The 21,662-nt window shown below is 36.6% G+C and overlaps 1 protein-coding gene across 1 annotated transcript; it reads right to left on the reverse strand.

The window, feature by feature from the left end:
• Positions 1 to 402: 402 nt before the first annotated feature.
• ecpas (Ecm29 proteasome adaptor and scaffold) lies at positions 403 to 19,939 on the reverse strand. Its single transcript, XM_042774569.1, has 49 exons — positions 19,815 to 19,939; positions 18,905 to 19,035; positions 18,228 to 18,344; positions 17,971 to 18,089; positions 17,123 to 17,269; positions 16,870 to 17,041; positions 16,553 to 16,692; positions 16,390 to 16,468; positions 16,160 to 16,279; positions 15,946 to 16,031; positions 15,720 to 15,795; positions 15,568 to 15,617; positions 15,339 to 15,405; positions 15,123 to 15,245; positions 14,823 to 14,926; positions 14,607 to 14,730; positions 14,384 to 14,464; positions 12,822 to 13,041; positions 12,557 to 12,648; positions 12,029 to 12,163; positions 11,791 to 11,932; positions 11,476 to 11,648; positions 11,207 to 11,308; positions 10,191 to 10,314; positions 9,768 to 9,913; positions 9,621 to 9,675; positions 9,388 to 9,502; positions 9,067 to 9,135; positions 8,802 to 8,919; positions 8,530 to 8,697; positions 8,354 to 8,433; positions 8,153 to 8,258; positions 8,002 to 8,049; positions 7,790 to 7,908; positions 7,545 to 7,695; positions 6,758 to 6,823; positions 6,519 to 6,608; positions 6,367 to 6,433; positions 6,177 to 6,268; positions 6,021 to 6,087; positions 5,136 to 5,327; positions 3,940 to 4,151; positions 3,693 to 3,736; positions 2,887 to 3,079; positions 2,612 to 2,756; positions 2,435 to 2,540; positions 2,190 to 2,278; positions 1,873 to 1,944; positions 403 to 1,380 (listed from the first exon to the last, which is right to left on the reverse strand). Exons 1-49 carry the CDS (start codon positions 19,834 to 19,836, stop codon positions 1,241 to 1,243), a joined length of 5,496 nt encoding a protein of 1,831 aa, XP_042630503.1. The 5' UTR covers positions 19,837 to 19,939; the 3' UTR covers positions 403 to 1,240.
• Positions 19,940 to 21,662: the final 1,723 nt, after the last annotated feature.

The following is a 21,662-nucleotide window of genomic DNA, read 5'->3' on the forward strand; positions in this document are numbered from 1 at the left end:
GGATGACATGCTGCCCAAAATACATTTAAGAGAACGGAGTTGAAAATGCAGATTTAATATTGGATAAAATTGACTTTTTGCCAGATATTAACTGAAAAGCTCTCTAGAGATTTATCCAGTAGTTATGAATCATGGACATTAATTTGTCAATATGAGAACTTTGTATTTCCATCCAATCTATCCGGTTGGTTGAGTTGGCGGTAGATTGTAAGAAAGGGGAGGAGTTTAAGTAAACTAAATGATTGAAGAAGTCTAATATACATCACCAGGGAAAAGTGTTCTTTAACTACAAGACTGAGTTCTATTTTAATTAAACACAAAAAAGAAAAACATAACGGATTAATCATTCACAGTAAGATAAATGACGTTCATAAAGAAAGTAACTTCATTTTGACTAACAAAGCCGCTCCAAAAAATTGCACAACTTTATTCTTAATTTAAGGGCACAAACCACAAAGTGTGAGATGAGACCCAGTATAACATGCCTCTTTACAAAGATTTCATTTATCCATTATGGAAAATATATTTTCACACATGCAAACATGGACAAAGGCGGGTTTGAGGTTTCAATTCCATTTGTTACAAACTTCCCTTTAATTCATGTTTAATACCTTTACACCAATCTTCATTTAAAAACATTTGACTTCATTCAAAGCATGGGCAGATCCCTGTCCCTTTTGCTTGACTTTCTGATGCCTCCTTTTCTAACAGCACTGAATGAATGAAAGCTAAAGGTTGACTCTATGTGGACAGTTCTCCATCAGTATCTTCACTCATGAATTTTTTTTTTAACAGAGAAAACTGCATGTGTCACTCAAACCCCTAGAATGTAATTCGGTGTATATACGTATAAGGGCTGTTCTGGCTCTGATCAGTCTCTTGCCAAACAAATAGTTTCATGCCTTCTGCTTCACAATCTTCATGATTTCCAGTATCTTGAGCAAAAAAAAAAAAAAAACAACCCAAGATGAAAGGAGTCTTATGTATTCTCACACTTGCACATACTGAGACGTTAACAAGGTTAAAACGGTTGGTGAATTGTCTAAGCAAAACATGATGAGCTCTTTGTAGCCAAATGTAGTCTATGCACACTGGTTAAAGCATTTACACATGGAATAAAAGAGTTGTTTGAGTGCAGAGATTATGGCATAATATGAGTGTATGTGACATGGCTGTGAGGATTATTACTGAAACATATGGTGGAGACAGGACAGTGTGTGTGTGTGTTTGGGCAGGTTTTTCATGGCAGGGCTTGTATTTTTCTTCTCATTGTCTGGGCTTTGTCCTTCAGGTCTGGACGGCTGTCTGTTTCCATTGTAGCTAAAGAACGCTGAAGCTGCTGCCGACTCCTCTCAGAGAGACACTCCCACTGATCGCTCTCTACAAACATAAACCAGCATCAGTCTTTATATAGTGAGAAGCTTTCCATCCAACTCTCATACCTGCAAACTCATCATCTTTTGGTTTTTATTACATTTTATTAAACTTTGTCACGACATGTTATTCAATCTGCAAAGTTGTTAAAGTCAGTTCTTTTGGGCATTTTACAGTTTAAGATGTTCCTGTGAACACTGCTGTTGTTTGAAATGTTGCTAGCTGAACAATATGTAGTTCTATTCCAATATCAATTTTCCTAAATTTCAAATTCCAAAATGAAAAATTCCACCATTCTACTTGTATTTGTTTGCAGGTATGCACTTTAAAAAAGTGTCCTCGACATTTCAGATAAATCCTTTTTAATTTTTAAAAGGAACTAATGAGTTGGCATGTTGTCTATCACTACATAAAATGATTTATATTTGTACATGGAACATTTGAAACACAGTTCTGTAATCAGCTATTTTTATGAAAGTCAGAGCAAATCAATGCTACCTTCAATCCTCTTCAACAGAAGTTCGACTACCGCCAAGGCGTCTGTTCTTACTGATGAATAGCTTTTGTTTTCTGTAGGAGAAAAAGAATGATACTCATAAGCTTGTCATAATTCTGAATGAAAGGTGATTTCTCAGTGGAAAATAAAAGATACTGCAAGAAATGTTTTTTGGAAGTCCGTAGTCACCAAAAATGTATTTTTTTTTTGTGTGTTCCATGGAAGAAAGTTAGTCATACTGGTTTAGAACAACTTTAGGGGGAGCAAATGTTCAGTTGACAAATGCCTTTAATGTTTAGAAATTCATGAGAAACTCCACCTAATGGTGTTGCCAGAGCAGTGCAGGTTTCAGACAACATCTCAGTCAGAACAGCAGCATTCTGATGCTCCTTATCCAGCAGCAACAATCTAAAACACACAAAACACCATACAGTCATTATGTATTCATATTCTGATTTATAAGCACTGTTGTTTCTACAAAGAAATTCAAATATGGTTTCCATTTACAATACTATATATTTCACACAGACAAGGCATTTGTTACAGATTTGTAGCGTGCTATACCCCTGATAGAAGACCTTCAATGCACGCAGGACTCCCAGCTGCACTCTCCACGTGCTCAACTTCAGTCTATCACACATTAGGCTACAAACCTCATTCTGGAACTGATCTATAACACAAAACACACTCATTATACATCACTCCGCCACTGTGTGTCTGAGACTTGTGACTGAGACTTACTCTGTGTCTGAATGGTTTTAGGCCAGGTCTTTCCAAGCGTCTCAAATGCACACAGCAGAACTTCTGTCTGTAATTCACGAGCTTTAGCTTCATTGTCGTCATCATCATCATCACGTTTTGGGGAGCTGGCACTTGCTGGCTGATTCTAAATAAAAATAAAAAAAAATACTGAATTATTAAAACACTTTCAGGAATACTGTTAGACTGTAACTCAATTGGGATGAAATGCCAAAGCTTGAAAGAGATTTACTGTGAGCATGTAGGGTTTGCTGCACCTTTTTAATGAGAGGAAGCACAATGTCGGTGATTTCCTGAAAACGATCCTCCTGCGTGGATTCCAAGATGTCTGCTGCACTGCGTAAAGCCGCTATTTTATAAACCAGACTCTCCTTCTTACATTCCTTCAGCACCAGATCCAGTACCTCGCTCACCGTCGGCTGACCTGCTGCAGGCTTCTGCAGCTCCACACTACAGACAGAACCACATGTACATGTAAAGCTTATCATTTTCTGCTTTCCTGTGAGTTCTGGTTTTACAGCATGCTCTGCACAACCCACCATAAAAGGCTAAACATAATATTAAGAATCAAAGATATGTAAACCTCTAAAGGTAAGTACTACATTGAAAAAAAAAAAAAAATGACCAAGGAATAGTTCACCCAAAAATGAAAATTGGCTGAAACTTTACTCACCTTCAGGTCATCTGAGATGTAGATGAGTTTGTTTCTTCATCTGAACAAATTTGGAGAAATTTACCATTAAATCACTTGCGCTGCAATGGATCCTATGTAGTGAATGGGTGCCGTCGGAATGATATCGTGGATTACTGTGCATTTATCAGCTGTTTGGACTCTCATTCTGACGGCACCCATTCACTGCAGAGGATCCACTGTTGAGCAGCTGATGCAATGCTACATTTCTCCAAATCTTTTCTGATGAGGAAACAAACTCATTTACATCTTGGATGGCCTGAGGGTGAGAACACTTATTTTTTAAGTGAACTATTCCTTTAGCAAAAGCAAAAAAAAAAAAAAAGCTTAAACATCACAAGTGTGTGCAAGAAACAGACAGTAGAGTCTAACCTGCATTTAGACACTACAGATCCAACAGCTTTCAACAGCTCTTCCTGTGAACATACAAGCCATTATACTTCAGCAGCCACAAACACAACGAAGAAAGAAATCAGTTTCAACCACTGAGATCCACTGAGACCATGAGATCATGTTTGTCTGCTTCCAGAGCAAACAGAGTATTATGAATCCTCACCCAGGTGCATAAAGTCTGTCCCTCAGCACAGAGCATGTGTTTGAGAAAGAGAGAGTATATTACCTTCCCCGCCCAGGTGCGTCCTGCAAGCCCCTGCAGCAGTGCACTCAACACCATGCCCAGGTGAGGTGCCACCAGTGAGCCAGTTTGTTGCTTAGCAATAGTTGCCATGGCAGCGGCACCCTGAGCCTTCATCTTCCAGGACTGAGACTGCAGAGCTCTCTGAGTAATGGCTATGAGCTCAGTCATGTACAACCGGATTCCACCAAAGCTGCCTAAAAACACCGAATACAAAACAAAATGTTAAATTGGGAGAAACGTGTTCATTTATGATTTAGAGTTAATTCATTCTCTCACGCTCCTAACACACTATAATTAGTAGTTCACTACTTTTTAGGGTCAGTATGATTTTTTTTTAAGAAATTAATACCTTTATTCTACAAGGATACATTAAAGGGGTCTGCTTTTTTATTATTTTATACTGTTCTCTGAGGTCCATTTATAATGTTATTAAGATTTTTACCTAGAAAAACATAATTAGAAGTAATAGGTTATTTTCTGTCCTGTTTTGAGCCCCCCCATCAGAAAGCTGTGTTTGAATAGATGTGCAGATTGTAGACTTGGAAGTAAACACCCACTGCAACAGCTGTGTATGTTTGTCAGCCTACATCCTTCATAGAGGCACGCTGCTGTGGTTAAAAATGTATAAATACTCAATTCATATCAAACGATCGGTAATAACAGACAAAGCAATAGTGACCACGTAATAAAAACAGTCGTGTGGTGTGGTGTCACATTACTGTCGGATCCAATATAGCCGCCACAGCATCGTCTTTTAGTTTTAATCTCTCTGAAATGCCTTGTTTGTAAACAAACGTGGTAAAAAATAAATTGAACAAACGACCAAGTTCTTACTGACACAATCTGGATCTTCATTAAAAATAAAGTTAAATCCACTCTTTCCTAATGTTGGGATCAGAAGGAAGACAACACAAAGACTGTTCTTCACAGTGTCTTGTCTTTGGAGCATCTTTATCGTTTGGTTTCTACGTAGGCGATATATTAAATATTATTTTTTAAATAATACTTATTTAAAAAATAATAGCCTATCTTAAAATGAAATCTTTACACACCCAATGAAAAAAGGTAAAGGGTTAAATTACTGCTTTTTTTATATTTGATTTTAGGGCTTTCAAAATATTATGAATTAATCTCAAAAACTATCTTTTCTCCTCCAAGGGTTGTGCATCTTAACCTACCAGGTACGTGTTCCTGCCAGACCTCAGACCACAGGTTGGCCTCGGCGCTCTCTCCCTTCTCTTCCTCGGGCTCCTGATGCATGGCCAGAAATGCCAGCGGCAGAGCCACTCCAGCATGAGCCTTCAACACATCAGGACTGTAGTGACTGATGGCATGAACCACCAGACAACACGAGGACCTGTACAGCGCCTCTGAGGATTACAGAAAACACTTCACAAATCTAGATAGCACAAGGTAGGGCTGTCCAATTAATCAAATTTGACTGTCATGCGCATCTCGTCAGTAAAGACGGTGATTAGTACTAAATCTGCATCACCTGCTTTCAGATGGAGCGGCTTTCACTACACAGAGCCGTAGTTCACTGACAAGCTAGGCGACATCTCGTTCGAAATCGAATGTGATTCACTCTGCGATTATGAGGGCGATTTTGCCTAATTGTCAGTGAAATATGGCTCTGTGTAGTGAAAGCCGCTCAATCTGAAAGCAGGTGATGGTGATTTACTACTAATCACAGCACCGGCTTTACCAACGAGATGCGCATGACAATCGAATGCGATTAATTGCACAGCCCTAGCACAAGGGTTTACACAATTCTTATTATTCAAGAGAAATCCTCTTCATTAAATGAACAGTTCGACCATAAATGAAAATGTGGTCATCATTAACTCATCGTCATGTGATTCCAAAACCTTATGACTATCCGTTTTCCGTGGAACACAAAAATAGATGTAATGAAGTAATGCTCAAGCTGCTCTTTTACATAGCAGAACGCCAACTTTTTTCTTTTGTGTTCAACCAAAGAAAGTCAAGTCATTTGGGTTTGGAAGAACATGAGGGCAGTCATATTTGAGTGAACTATTCCTTTAAAGTCCAAGTCCTCCTACCCTCTTTTTCCAGGTACCAGGTGTTCAGTTTCTGCAGAAGCTTCTCAACGCTGCTGTCTTTGGCTGTCTGATGGGGAAAATAAAGAGTATTGTATTGTTTAGCTCTGTAGTTGCTTTAGGTTCAGTTGACATATGTATTCAGGAGTGTTTTCATACCCTGACAAGATGACCAATGGCAAAGGCAAACGACTTCTGAATGACGCTACTACGATCATTGATCCCATTTAGGAGTGCACTCATGAGTTTACCTGCGAGACAAGACCAAGAAAAACACGTATAACACACGTATAAGACTAATTAATGTACAAAAGAGTATAATCCCTTTTGATATGTCAGTACATGTTACCTGAATATGGTGTGAGATCTTGAGGGCACTGCACTGTCAATGACACAATCACACTGGCACATCCTCCCTACAACAACACATACAACTGTCAGCCTGTGTGGACATGTGCGAGCAAAAGTGTATTACTGACAAAAATTGAGCAGGATGTGTACCTTTGTTCCGAGTCCGATTCCACTCTTTAGTAGATCACAAAGTTTTGGAACAAGCTCTCCTAAGACAGACACATCCAAGTGCTGAAGACACTAAAAACACAAATACAGCTCACATAAACATTGCTGTCTAAAAATACACTTGTAAATGTAGCTTCATGCAAATAGATGTGTTTTGTAATTACATGCTCATGTAAATACCCATTTAGAATGTAGCTAAGGGTAGACTCGATGTACCTTACCATATTAATGGTTTCCATCATAGGAGAGGACTTGGCTGCACTTAACCTTGCAGCATCCATTGCACTCTGCCATAGAAGGAAATGTGAAAATAATGAGTTCGGTCCATTCAGAACGTGAGGTGTGCAACATCTATACAACTAATGTCACCAAAAGGAATAGCAAAAATGACAGTTTTCAAACGCTCTCCATTGGCCATGGTTTGGATAAGCTCAAACTCACTTGGTCTCAAACTCACACCATTTGCAAAGCAAAAAAAAAAATATTGTTACATTTAACTACATTTTAAACAAATTAAATACATTTTTAAATAGGTATATTTATTTGTCACTTAGTTTGAATAATTTTGGATAATTACTATTTTTTTTATTTGTTACATTTAACCACGTCTTTAAACATGAATTAAATGCAGAGTTTAAGGCATGTCTATTTACTCATTAAAAAACACAACTTTTTTTTTTTTTTATAATAAATGAATAAATATAAAATATACATTGACTAAATAAGAGAATATAAATAACCGATTCATTCATTAAGTGTGTGATGGAGAGACCGCACTCCTCCATCACTGTATTGTATTGTGTTCATACAGTTCTTGTGTATTGGTTATTTCACAATATTTATTTGGGATTCACTGTTTATATGTCCTATTTTAGCAGAGTGGCCTACACGAAAGCACACACCTGATGGGAAATTATTCATTTTAGCAATTTATGGAAAAATTTGTGCGCAATAATCACGTCTTTGGAATTAAATGAGGCAATAGTTATTCATCACAGAGCTGCTCACCTTCTCCTGCTCTGTGGCTCTCAGACTGAGGTAGTTGAGCACCTGCGGCTCCAGCACGCTCAGGGCCTCCAGCAGAGCCGGGATGAGTCGAGGAGCATGGGGCTTCAGACGGCTGCCTGCTGTCTTACTGATCTTCACTAGAGTTTGGATACTAAAACAAAGCAATACTCAAGACTCTTACTCTGAGTATAAAGAGATTTATTATGGTTTGTGTTCATGTGGCTGGTCAATGCATGTGTTCTTACCTGAGAGTCCGCACTTCGGTTACGTTGCTGACGATGCCTTTGTCCAGTAGAGTTGGCAACAACACAGCCACTGTCCTCTGAGCAGTAACACCTGTTGATTCGCACATGCGCACACACACCTATTGGACAAACACACACACATCAGTTCTCTGTGAAGAAGTCACAAGAGCGGGAAATCATTGGAATATCCAGTATTCAGTGCTGCAACTCACTTTACTGAGAGTCTTTAGAGTCAGATCTGCCGCCTTACGAACTGACTCCTACAACAGGAAACAAATAAGACAGTCAAATGAAAACAGCTGTAGATTGCAAACATGCACACTCAGAACACCGGGAAAAATACAGCAGCCTTTTATTTATCACCTTTATATCATCCAGGACCCGAAACAGAGTCTCCCAGATTTCTGACAGGCGGTCAATGATTTCATCTGCCTGCCTTCCTCGTATCAGATCGTTCAAAGCCAAGCAGCTGGAAAACAGTACAAATAAAAGGGCCCTGATGATTTGAGCCCAATCTAGAAGGGAGGAAATCAAGCTTCTTTCAAGCATATCTAGACGATTTACCTCGACTCCCGCACCCTCCACATGTTACTAGTGAGGCTGGAAATGACATCTTGAAGAATTTCCCTAAAATATTTTTCCACCTGTCAAAAATAAACAAAATATAATTGTAATAATAATAATACTGTGTCCCTAATATCTTTTAAGCAATGTAATTCTGAGTAGAAATAATATCTTACAATGGTTTTATCCGTGACCAGAGCATCCCAGATGCTAGTCATGGCCTGCCTGATGGCCAGGTTGGGATCAAACTGATATCTATAGAGGCGAGGAACCAGCTGAGGCAGGAAAGGAGCCAGCTGCTCACCTGCTTTAGCTGCAATAATGTTAAACCCAAATGCTGCCCCCTACAGTACAGGAAGAGTCAACGATCACTGCATGCTACTGAAAAAGTCTCTGAATATTAAGTTACCAAGTTATAAACAATCAGATCATGGTTAATATAGTTTACCTTCCTGGAATTCCACATGGCGTGGTGATTGGCAAGATTCATGAACTTATAAACAAGATCCGGTTGGTTTAGATCACTAGCCAACGCACAGAGCTCCTTGTAGGTCGAGAGTCCCTGTCTAACAAAGTAAACGATCAAAACAATATATGATGAAAGGAAACATCTAGTCCTGTAATCTCATTAAAAATGACATTCTCAAATCTGTGAAGTCCTATTCCCTAAAAGGTTTCTTAACCATCTGAAATATAATAAAAGTAGGACGTACCCATCAGGTGCTTTACCAAGGGACTCTCCCTGGAAGACTTCAGTGTCCTCTGAGACGGTATGTTTGGCTCTGAAAACATAACATCTCAAAGCTATCAAAATAGTCAGGAGCGAATCATACACATTGCATTGTATCCATGTGCCCAAGATGTATTGTTCTGTGATGTAGCTTAAAAAAAAAAAAGACTACTGTTTGGATCTGGTTAGTAGCCTATATAGAGTAATTGCTTGGTAAGTCTTCATAATGCAATTGATGACAAATCATACTCCAAGAATCCACAATAACGAAAGGAATACCAGAAACAAGCTGGTTTATTAATACCTTTTACCAGTCATGAGAGTTTCCACAAGGGTTGATACCAATTCCTGTTGATCCTGTTCACCTCCGAGCTCATAAACCATCCCGAGTCCTTTAGATGCCACATCTTGGCTGAGTTCTACACACACAGATCATAACTATAAATCTTGCTCACAAGCTCCCCAACTTTAGAGACTGTCAAAATGTAATGTGACCTATAAAAGAGCAGTGACATAAAGCAGCAGTATGTGACTCACCATCTGGATCAGACAAGACAGAGATAAAGGCTGTCTGTATCTCCTTCAGATGAGACTATCACAGACAAAGAGAGAACAGATGCTTTATAATGTCAATGTTTTTTGTATGTGTGAATGAGACTGGGAGTGCACCGTGGATGTATTTACCTGTATTTCTTTGTGATGGCTGAGTCTCTTGACTAGAGACAGGAGCCATATGCAGGCAGCCTGCCGAACATGAGGGTTTGGACTTAATATGTATTTTGACAAGACAGAGTTCAACACCCAGGGCACAATATCATTATTCTTCACATCTGAAAGAGGAAGAGAGATTATTATTAAAATTATTTAAGTGCACAACTCTGAAAAAATTAAATTAAATGAAAAAAAAAAATAATAATAAAATTATATATATGTATATATATTGTCCAATGTCTCCAATAATTTTAGATTTTCAGGCAAGTAAAAAGTAAAAATTTAGTTTTACTTGTCCAAAAGACAAGTATGCACAAGTAAGACAAGTGTGAGAAAGATTCCCCTTGTGTGTTCGAGCCCCAGTTCCGTCTCTCTATCTCTCCCACACATACTTACTGTCTGGCGGGCAGTATTGGTCTTCTGTGCATGTCCACACATCTCGGGCAGCTCCAGAGCAGCTTCCTATAGCAGCATTAGTTAAAGCCTCACCTACTGTAAACTGTAGCTCCACCTGCTTGGCCTAAAGAAACACACAACATTTAAAAACAAACAAATGTGAAGAAATGGCCACATAAATTTTTTTATATAAAATATTATTTATTCAATATAAATTCACTGCACTATGTTGACAAAACTAGGGTTGTCGATTTAAGGCATTAATTAGGTGCGATTAATTACGGAAAATATAATGTGTTAAAATGAATGCATTCAACAGCCCAGACCTGTATGTAATCTTTGCAAGCAGCTGCTAACGAATGTGATGCAGGATGCGAATGATTGTGTAATGTAGCCTATTAAAATTTAGTTATATGCCCCTAATATTCAAGATATGAGAGCAAAAAAATGCCCCTTTATTTGTTTTTGTTTTTTTGTCTTATATCATATGATATATAGCAGTTTAGCAATATCACACGAGCAAGAGTGCCGTTAATGAATGAATGACTTGCTCATTAAGACAGTGACTTTTTACCACTTAATGGTGGTTTTATTTACATATTTAGAGTATAATTTCGTTTTTGTAAAAAAAAAAATCTTAATATTCATTTTTTTCTATGTTGAATCAATATTTCTTTATAAAGGTACTTTTTGTAATGTCTATTCAATGCTCTTCTCATTTAACACAATGACTTTAAATGATCTTTTGGGAGGTAATTTCTCAGCCAGAATTGATGCATGTTTAATTTCCAATTAATAAATCGGCACATCATTTAATTAATTAGATTAAAAAAAAATTAATCACTTGGCAGCCCTAGAAAAAACTAAAGTACACAGTAAATAATATGTTACTTGTAATACACAATAAATAGTCTCATACATTTGTAGTTTATTTAGAATAAATACAATTTATAAATAATAACATAATTTCTATTGGCTTCAAGTGTTATGACCTTCTTCATGACACATCACATTACCTCTACTGAATCCATGAGGCCCTGCAGGATTTTCTTCTGGTGTGGGAATTCACCATCTCCCACCGGCAGAAACCCAAGAGTCTGGATGGCACGTTCTTTCATCTGACAACACAAAGAGCAGACAATCAGTATCACAAACATGAAAAAAACATTTCTTTTAGGAAACAGTGTATAGAAAATGTATCTGTACAGAAGCCCTTATTTGGATGAAGAATGCACACATCAATAATACGGTCACAAACATTCACTGAGTGCGTGTTTTGTTTTACCTTGCCAGTCTCTTTTCCAGATGGGATCCTGGCAAGCAGATTTTCCACTAGACTGAGTTTAGTGAAGCCATTTCCATCAGCTGGTATCAGCAACATGCTGTTACGCCCAATCTCTCCCAATGCTGTCACAGCAGCAACAGTCAACAGAGGAGACTCGCTATCCAAAAATGAACCTGCAAGACAAACACATTGGTAGCTGTCAGTTTAAGTGAATACAATTATGTTTTTGCTACAATAGTTAACTAATGAAACAAAGTTCATTGTGTTATTCAAGAGCACACAAATATCAAGTGTCATGTGTGAAAAGGTGCATACCGATGGTTTTTGTGGCCATGGCAATTAGTTCCTCATTTTCTTTGGGAGTGGGTTCACTAGGCATTAGGCTCCGCCTCTTATTCATGTATCTGCCCACCATGTAGCCCAGAGCCAAGATGGCACCATGCTGAGTCTCAGGACTCTAAATGTAAAATAAATAAATACAATAAAATTCTAAAAATGTAATAAATTTCTCAATAAAAAAAAACAAAAAAACATTACAATATTTTAAACATACATGTGTGTCTTTAGTTGTCTTAATCAGGTTTTGTACAGCAGTTCTAAGCTCATTTCCAGACATAGTAGAGACAACTACGGCGTACAGTTGTGCTGCCAATTCACGCATGTCTTCTTTATTTGTGTTCATGAGACCCTGCAAAACAAACATTATTAATTAACCAATATACAGTTTTTTGTCAGACACTTACAGTCTTCATTCTAGAGGATATAATATAATATACACTTCTTTTGGGATCATTAAGATAATTTTTTATGTTTTTGAAAATAATTCTTCAGTGTCACATGATCCTTCAGAAATTATTCTAATATTCTACTATTATCAGTACCAATGCTACTTAATGTTTTTGTAATATATTTATTTCAGGATTCTTTGACGAACAAAAACTTCAAAAGAACATTTATCTTACACTGAAAAGTCTTTACTGTCACTTATGATCAAATTAATGCATGCTGAATAAAAATATTTATTTAAAAAAAACACCAAACCTTTTAATGGTAATATAATATAATGCAATATAATATTTACTTTAATCCAGTCGATTTTGTCAACAAAGTTGGGGGTAAGTTTCTCTGGGCACACAGAGACCACTTCCAAAAGACAGTACATCACTGGGATACCTATATTAAAGAATCATATCACAACATCAGATCACAACAAATAAAATTCACAATAATCCACTTAATCTATTTCCTGCAGATTATGTTCTACATATTACACATAGACATTAAATATATTCCATATATGCATACTGCCCAACCCTCTTAGAAGCCATAACTTGTAAACTCCTCACCCCCTACAGCTGACAGCAGCTGCTGCAGTAAGTCCATGTATATGTGAACTGGATTGGCCTCTCCTCCTTTAGTGGCTGAGGAAGGAGAAGCTTCATTGGACAGTAATGATTGAACATAGCGACCAATAAGAGGAGCAACATCCTGCATGTCCATCAGGCTCTGAGATGTAGATGTGGCACCAGCACTATTAGATAAACACATTCTCAGATAAAGAACTATCTGTGGAAACAAAAGAGTAATGGATGCATTTGTTCAAGTAAAAATACATGTGGCATGTTTATTAATTAAAAACAATTTTGAAAGAATTCTTAAAGGGACAGCTCACACAAAATGAAAATTCTGTTATCATTCCCCTCCACTTGTTCAACAAAACATCTGACGGTAGCCACTGACTTCCACTAGGGCTGTCACAATATCAGATTTTTCACTACACGTCTATTGGGGCCACAAAAATTCACAATAACGATATATGTGACCCTGTACCACAAAACCAGTCTTAAGTGTCAATTTTTCAAAATGTAGATTTATACACAATCTGAAAGCTGACTAAATAAGCTTTCCATTGATGTAGGATTTTTTTAGGATAGGAAAACATTTGGCCTAGATACAACTATTTGAAAATCTGGAATCTGAGGGTGCAAAAAAATTAAAATTCTGAGAAAATCGCCTTTGAAGTTGTCCAAATTAAGTTCTTAGCAATGCATATTACTGATCAAAAATTAAGTTTATATATATTTACGGTAGAAAATTTACAAAAAATCTTCATGGAACATGATCTTTACTTAATATCATAATGATTTTTATACAATTATACCCCAGCGACTTAAGACTTTTGTGGTCCAGGGTCACATATAGTGATATATATATAGAAATCTTGAGAAATAAAAATTAACTAAAATGCTAACCGTTTTTAGTTTACTTCAGCATCAAAGTACAACGGTTTTTGAGAATAACATATTTTTACTCCAAACGAGTGTTTTAAATAACTTCCTTCTGTGAACTTATTCTCATCACAGAAATTATATTATTTTATACATTCCATACAATGTCAATTAGCATTACTTTATTAATACATATCCTTATTAAAATACCGGAGATGGCTTGAAGAACACAGATAAACCATATACATGTTGACTGTCTTCATGTTTTATCAGATAAAACATTTCTTTCTGTATTTAACTCATCTACAGCGATAGCTGGATGCCTACAAGGATTTCCTGGAACATTATAAGTTCTATTACTCCTATGAATCTCACTTGTGGTCTATCTGTGCGAGGGCACCCTCCTGCGTCGAGTATGAATGAAACAAATTACATGTGAGAGTTTAGCGCTCCATAATTAACACGATAACGATATTTCATTACCGCTAACTCAAATAATATGAAAAAAAAAAATACTATGGAAGTCAATGGCTATCGTCAACTGTTTGGTTATAAACATTTTTTAAAAGTTTCTTTTGTGTTTAGCAGAATGGTTTGGAACAAGTGTAGGCTGAGTAAATGATGGCAAATGTTTCATTTTTGGATGAACTATCCCTTTAAGTCTAAAGTCTGTTAATTACCTCTCCAAATGTGGCAGGATTAAAAGGCAAAGTGGAAGTACCAACAATGTATTTGGCAGGAGTCTTCAATCTCTGTGCAGCCTATGACACAAAATAACAAAGGGTCAGCCTCTATATTACTTGCATTTAATTATTTGCATTTTGCATCAGAACAGACCTGAGATCCATTCTGGGTCATGACACATCAGTTATAATTCAGTAATAACAAACTGAAACACCCCACCTTTTCATGGATGTAGCTGACCATCTCAGGGAATGATGGCATGGGCCTTGATCCCTCCTTCTCTGTCTTCGTAGAGGGGAGAGACCGAAGTGCTCGCCGAGCATCCCCAGACACCTCCTCACGACTAAAAACACAAGGCCATATGATGTAAATCTTTCAAGACGATGCTTAATTGAAAACTTGAAAGAACTCCAGGAAGTGTGAGTATATACTCACGGATCTCCTGCAGCCAGCAGTAAGAGATATCTAGAAGCTACGTGATCAGGAGCAAACACTGTGATGGCAAATTTCATCGCTACCTGACGCACCTGCACCTCCGGCTAACACAAAACCATAAGAAACAAACCATCACACACTGTAAATTACTTTTACTTTATACTTAATCTTAAACTTAATGATACAACAAGTTATTTAACCCAACTCTAAATCTAAGTATGTAATTTCATATTTGACGTTGAGACGTTTGTTTATTCTTTCTAGGTGCTTGTAATAATAATAATAATAATAATAACAAACCTTTGTGATATATGCAGCCACAAGTGCTTCCATTAGGTTCAGAAGTGCACCTTGAAGATTTACATACGCTCCCACCATCATCGACAAGGCCTCCTGTATGGCCAGTCGTACATCAGCATCCTCCTGTTTTCATTGAGAGAAACTAGGTTAAGATTTTACAACAGGTCATTTAGTAATAACTGGATAACTACCGTATAACAGGAGTATTAAACAAACCTTGCACATGGACTCAAAAAACTGCTGTACCAATGCAATGTCTTTTGTGAAAAGCTGAGGCATTCGACTATTATAGCAAAGAGGAAAAAAGAATATATACATTTTACACATCTTAATTTAAATGAATTTTTAGTTACATGACATAATATTTAAATTAATAATTACATTTAAAATATACTGTTATATATAAAATATATTATTTTAGCTTGTTATAAAAGGTTTATATTACCTTGAAAGTTTCCCAACAGCTGAGTAGGCCATACATAGTAGTTTGGGGTCTTATAATAAAATAATAAATTAAGGTCACTTTGACAGATACTTCTGAAAAATCCTAAATTTGAATTACAACTAAAACCTACATTGTTTAGCATGGGTTCATACCTCTTTATATTCATTAATAAGCTTGGTAAGTCCATTCAGCAGCATCAAACCCAAAGGTTTGTTGCTATCAGGGCACTTCAGATTAAAACACAATTATTATCACCTCAGACAGACCATCTGATGCAAATGCACACAAAATAAACTACTGGTTTCATACATGGCTACAACATAGGAAGCAATCAAAAAAGCTTTGTATTGAAGTAAACACTCATTCATTGACACTTACACCATACAGATATGATGTACAAACTGCAGAGTGAGGGACAGGAGTTTGTTGTTGGTGTTTGCTCCAAAAAGTCCATCATAAACAACCTAAACAAACAGATAATCACCGTTACGAACAAGTTCTGACTTACTGATCTCCTGCCTCTATTTGTCTCTCTTTCAACATGCATCTCAGCTGCATTCACTTTCTTTCTGTCAAACGTTCTCTCTCTGACCTGTATATTAGCAGGAAAGCACTCAGCAGCCAGTCTGGAGCGGAGAAGATGAGGCAGAATCTTCATCTTGACTCTGGTGCTGACGGGCTCATGCTTCAGCTCCTGTTTCACTGTGGCACCCTGAGTAAAAACACACACACACACACACACACACACCTTATGTAGTGTATGTCACTGAAAATAAAAGTAATAGCGGTATTAGACAGACCATGTGTAATGCATATACTTACTTTAGTTTTGAGTGGAATATCACCCAGGTAAACTTTATACATCTTGTTGATAATGAGTGGATTGTTCCAGTCAATAATGCTGCAGCACAAAACATGACGCAAGAGATGAGTTTCAATATCAAGACGTCATGGTTTAATTTGACATCATCACAGAGAGCCTCACCTCTGCTTGCTTTTTAGTTCCAGATCAGCTGCTGTGGCGACACTGTGCCTGGTGTCACTCGAAGCCACAACTAAGTGAATGACTGTTTCGACCTCAGGCACCTGCTCTGCCTCTATAAACTTCACAATTCCCAGTTTACACTGCAAACACAACGATGTAGCGGTTACTCAGAAAGAATCAACACAGAAAGAGTAAAGCGGCTGTTCCAATTCATTCATTCATTCTCTAAACAATTCATGGTATAGAGGGAACTGAGGCGAAACATCTCCCATTAAAAACAGCAAATATCCTCCGACACATCTTCTTAGCACCCTCACCTGCTCCAGTTGCTCTGGGCTCCACTGAGCTTCTCCAATGACTCTTTTAACTGCATAAACACTCATTCCTGGAGGAGGCTGAGGGAGACCTTGTGCTGCCGCGGCTCCTGTTCCAGACCCCCCTTGTGGAGACGAAGGGGCCGGACGACTTTGAGGCTCATTTAACACAAACCTTTATATAATTTGAGAGATAGAGTTAATGAGATTACAGCGTTAACAACTACAACCTATTGTACACATCTACTTGACATACCCATAAGGCATCAGAAGAACATCAAGCATGAACTCTAAGAGCAGTTGTACAGTTCTGGGTCTCTCCGTCAGGACAAATGGAGAAGCTTTAGTTGGCTCTGATGGATATTTCATATGATACAGTGTAGGGATCAGCAGGTGCATTAGACTAGAGAGAGAAGAGACATACTACATCAATACTGGTCAGTGCTGACATATTTACAATAACAACAGATATTTAAAAATTATATATACACCTGTATATATAAATAAGCATACACTACCATTCAAATGATTGTTTTTATTCAATTTGTTTTACTTCTATATTATTTTTGAAACAATGCAAAAGTTCCATTTCAAATAAATGCTGCTATTTTGAACTTTCTAATCATTAAAGAATCCTGAAATAAATGTATCACATTTTCCACAAAAAAAATATTAACTGTTTTCACTATTGATAATAATCAGAAATGTTTCTTGAGCAGCAAATCAGGATATCAGAATGATTTCTGAAGGATCATGTGACACTGAAGACTGGAGTAATGATGCTGGAAATTCAGTTTTGCATCACAGGAATAAATAACATTTTACAATATATAAAAAAGAAAACTGTTATCATAAACTGTAATAATATTTCACAATATTACTGTTTTTACTTTTGTATTTTTAGTTAAATAATGCAGCCTTGGTGAGCATAAGAATAAAAAAAATCGTACCAATCACACCATTTTAAACAGTAGTGTATATAATTAATTATAAATACATTTAATAATACAAAATAGTATATATCAACATACATGTGTTAATAACCAGTTCTAATTATAATAATGAAAACAACTTTGTTTGATTTCAAATAAAGCTGAAACTAACCTGTCCTGCTGGGGCTGAGGTTTGCCTTCCATTGCTGTGAGCAGAGTAGGTGCAAGCTCACACTGTTTGGAGACCTCCAGCCTTGGATAGCCCAGTTTTATGTAGATGATAGTGAAGTTCTGCGAGCACAGACACAGTCAGCCATTACAATTACGTTCTAACTGTATAATATGGTGAATATACAACCTTGGCATAAATAACACGTCCCGTCTCAAGGTTAATCACATTGAGTACTGACAGTGGGGACATGACCATACCGTGACAAAAGATGCAGCAGCAGGGTCCTGATACTGAACCAACAATGTCTCTACAGGAAGCTGAACCTTGGGTCGACTCTTTATCCTTTTGTTCAGGTGTACCAGCAACTCCATAACCTGCAGAGGACAATAATAAAATACAGATTTTTAATAGATCTTTTTTGTAATTACTCTCATTGGTGCTACTTTTGAACTAGAGGAGTGTAAAGTGTACAGAAGTAAGTTTTTAACTTGCATCTCTTATATAAGTATATATACATATGCACAAAGCATTCATTTTGCTATTATCCTTCCAATGGTTTTCAACCATTACAGTCCCGAGGATCCCCAAGCAGACTATGAGTCAACACAGGATAATTTATATATAAATTTATATATATATATATATATATATATATATATATATATATATATATATATATATATATATAATTTTGCATTAAGAACATTAACTAACTAACATTTTCCCATATTGCATTCTGCATATGTTAACCCTTTACAACAGTGTCTGTATGATTTTGAGATCCATCTTTTCACACTGAGGACGACTGATGGACATAAATGCAACAATTACAACTGTGAAAACATTCACTGAGGCTCCAGAAGGAAATACAATTAATAATTGGAAATGTCAGAAATGCAAGAAAATCCAGATTTTTTTTTTTTCACACACTTACTTTCTTGCGAACCCCCTCTTGCACACTGGATAGTTTGAGGAGGACAGGGGGCAGGAATTTGGATATAATATCCTGCAACTGCTCATCTGTTTCTGCATGACCCAAGCGCAAAAACACACGCTCCAACTGGTCTATAACGGGGAAAATAAAAGAGAAAGCAGTAAAGCAATGACAGCTTAAGTGTTCAAAATAAACAGCACTAACTTGCCTATTTTTTTAAATTGATCTGAATGAAAACAAATTCTCACATTCTTCCTGCATGACCTTCCATGCATAACTGTAAGAAGTCTATTTTTTAATAAAACGGTTTATTAAAGAGACACTGAGAATGACTGCAATGCATCTATGTCTCTGACATGAGTGCATTTCAGCTGCTCTCTGAACTAAACAATTTACCATAACAATATTAAACAAGCTTGCAATGAACAACACAAAATAAGACTATCTCTAAATACAGAAAAACTGTAAATACAGACGCTCTAGTCGCTAGTTGGTTAGCCTGTGACCAGAATAGCCTCGCTGCTAAACATCGTTAACGTTTATCATCTATACACTTATTTCTCACGCTGTCAATAAATGACAACCAGGCCTGGACCACTGTGGCATTTGGATCCCGCAAATGTCGCGGTAAATAGAGGTTGTAGTGTCCTCTAGTTGAGACAAACCCAAAAAGAGGTACTTTCATTTTAGAGCATGACTGAGCACTGGGCCTCTGTGACCAAATACTAGCCGGCTAGCTGCAATACTGATATTCACTTTACAAATATTTATTTATATAACTACAGGCAAACAAAAAAACACACACACAGCACGAACTCAGTTTTCATTAGAGTGACCAATAATGAAGAGGATACTGAAAACAAGTATGCGGTAATGAAGAAATAATACATGTACAATGAGTTAAACTTACTGAGCTCGTCCTGTGCGGCCATGTTTGAAGTGAATCACGAGCCGCACTGCCACTCCTATCCTCTCTCTCTCTCTCTCTCTCTCTCTCTCTCTCTCTCTCTCTCTCTCTCTCTCTCAATTTTCAGTTTAGTTGTATTAAATTTTAATTTCATTAATATTACAAAAGCAGATTCGCTTCATACAAATAAAATGGTACAGAGCACATAAGTAGTTGCCTAAATTAAAAAAAATAAATAAACACACCTACCAAAGGATATGCATTCATTACGCAATAAATTCAATAAATTCAATGAATTAAAGAAGCTTAACCCTATAAAGCATAGTCCACTGTATCATATTAGATCGATATCAAATTATCAATATCACCAAAACTTTGCTATATGTAAGCGTAACTTTTTTATTGCTGCTATTAATATTTCAAGATCAAGAACAATATCAGTTTGAAAATCATTTAATGAACTGAAGCAACTTAGGTTGACGTGATTATTCATACTTTTTTTTTTGTATTTCTCATTGCATTGCATTGCATTATGCATTTTGATCATAAAATTGAATTTAATCTTACTAAAACGTATTTTTGGGACATACAGAGTGACAGCTGATATATATTTGCATTTTAAGTATTCTGATACTATTATACTAAAAAATCTATTTGATGTGCATTACAAGCTATCAGACTTTGGCCATATTATTTCATCTTTTTGGCCTAATTGCATACAGTATTTTACCTCAGTTTGTGCCTCTGAATAAATTTTCTTTCCTCAGTAAAGGTGACTCACTCACTATTTGAGTTATAAAAGCCCGATGTGTCAAATACAGGACAAAACATGAAAAACATATGCAAACTTTTTTATATTATATATTTTTATATACTGTTTAAATACATTTTTGAGTTTCAAAACTGTTTTATTCAAAATATTATATTTTTCTATCATATGTCAAGCTTTAAATGGTTGATTTTCACACTTTTTACTCCAGTTTTATGCAGTTACAACATTATACAAAAATAATATAATAGTAAAAATAAAGACCTGAAAATAGCTTTAAGCCAGAACTGTGGCTTTGTGTTTTAATTAATGTCCTTTCTAAAATTACGCAAATTTGTTTTATTAAAGCTGTCTTTAAAATAAATAAAATTATTATATATGATTGTGTGTGATTTATGTTGTTGAACAAAACAGAACAATGTTTATCACAGGGCTTTTTTACTTTTTATATTTAAAATTCCATTGAGGGAACCCATTGGGACTATGCCTTTTGATTAAAGGGATACTCCATCCCAAAATGAAAATGTTGTCATTAATCACTTACCCCCATGTTGTTCCAAACCTGTAAAAGCTTTGTTCGTCTTCAACCCAATTTAAGATATTTTGGATGAAAACCAGTAGGCTTGTGACTGTCCCATAGACTGCCAAATAAATAACAGTGTCAAGGTCCAGGAAAGTATGAAAAGCATCATCAGAATAGTCCATCTGCCATCAGTGATTCAACCGTAACGTTATGAAGCGACGAGAATACTTTTTGTACCTGAAGAAAACAAAAATAATGACTTTACTCAACAATTCTTCTCCTCTGTGTCTCTCCAAATCTGAGCGGTACGCAGATGGCTTACACACTTCTGCATCAGCCGCACCACAAGGATACGTTTTTTACGTGTATTTACGCTTTGGTTTGAAAGAAAACAATGCATCGGCACAGCGCAGCTCACACAGAAGTGCGTAAGCCATCTGCGTACTGATTTGCTACGCTGATTTGGAGAGACACAGAGGAGAGGAATTGTTGAATAAAATCGTTATTTTTGTTTTCTTCGTGTACAAAAAGTATTCTCGTCGCTCCATAACGTTACGGT

Source organism: Cyprinus carpio, chromosome A1 (assembly GCF_018340385.1).
Source record: "Cyprinus carpio isolate SPL01 chromosome A1, ASM1834038v1, whole genome shotgun sequence".
Classification (NCBI taxonomy): Eukaryota; Metazoa; Chordata; class Actinopteri; order Cypriniformes; family Cyprinidae; genus Cyprinus; species Cyprinus carpio.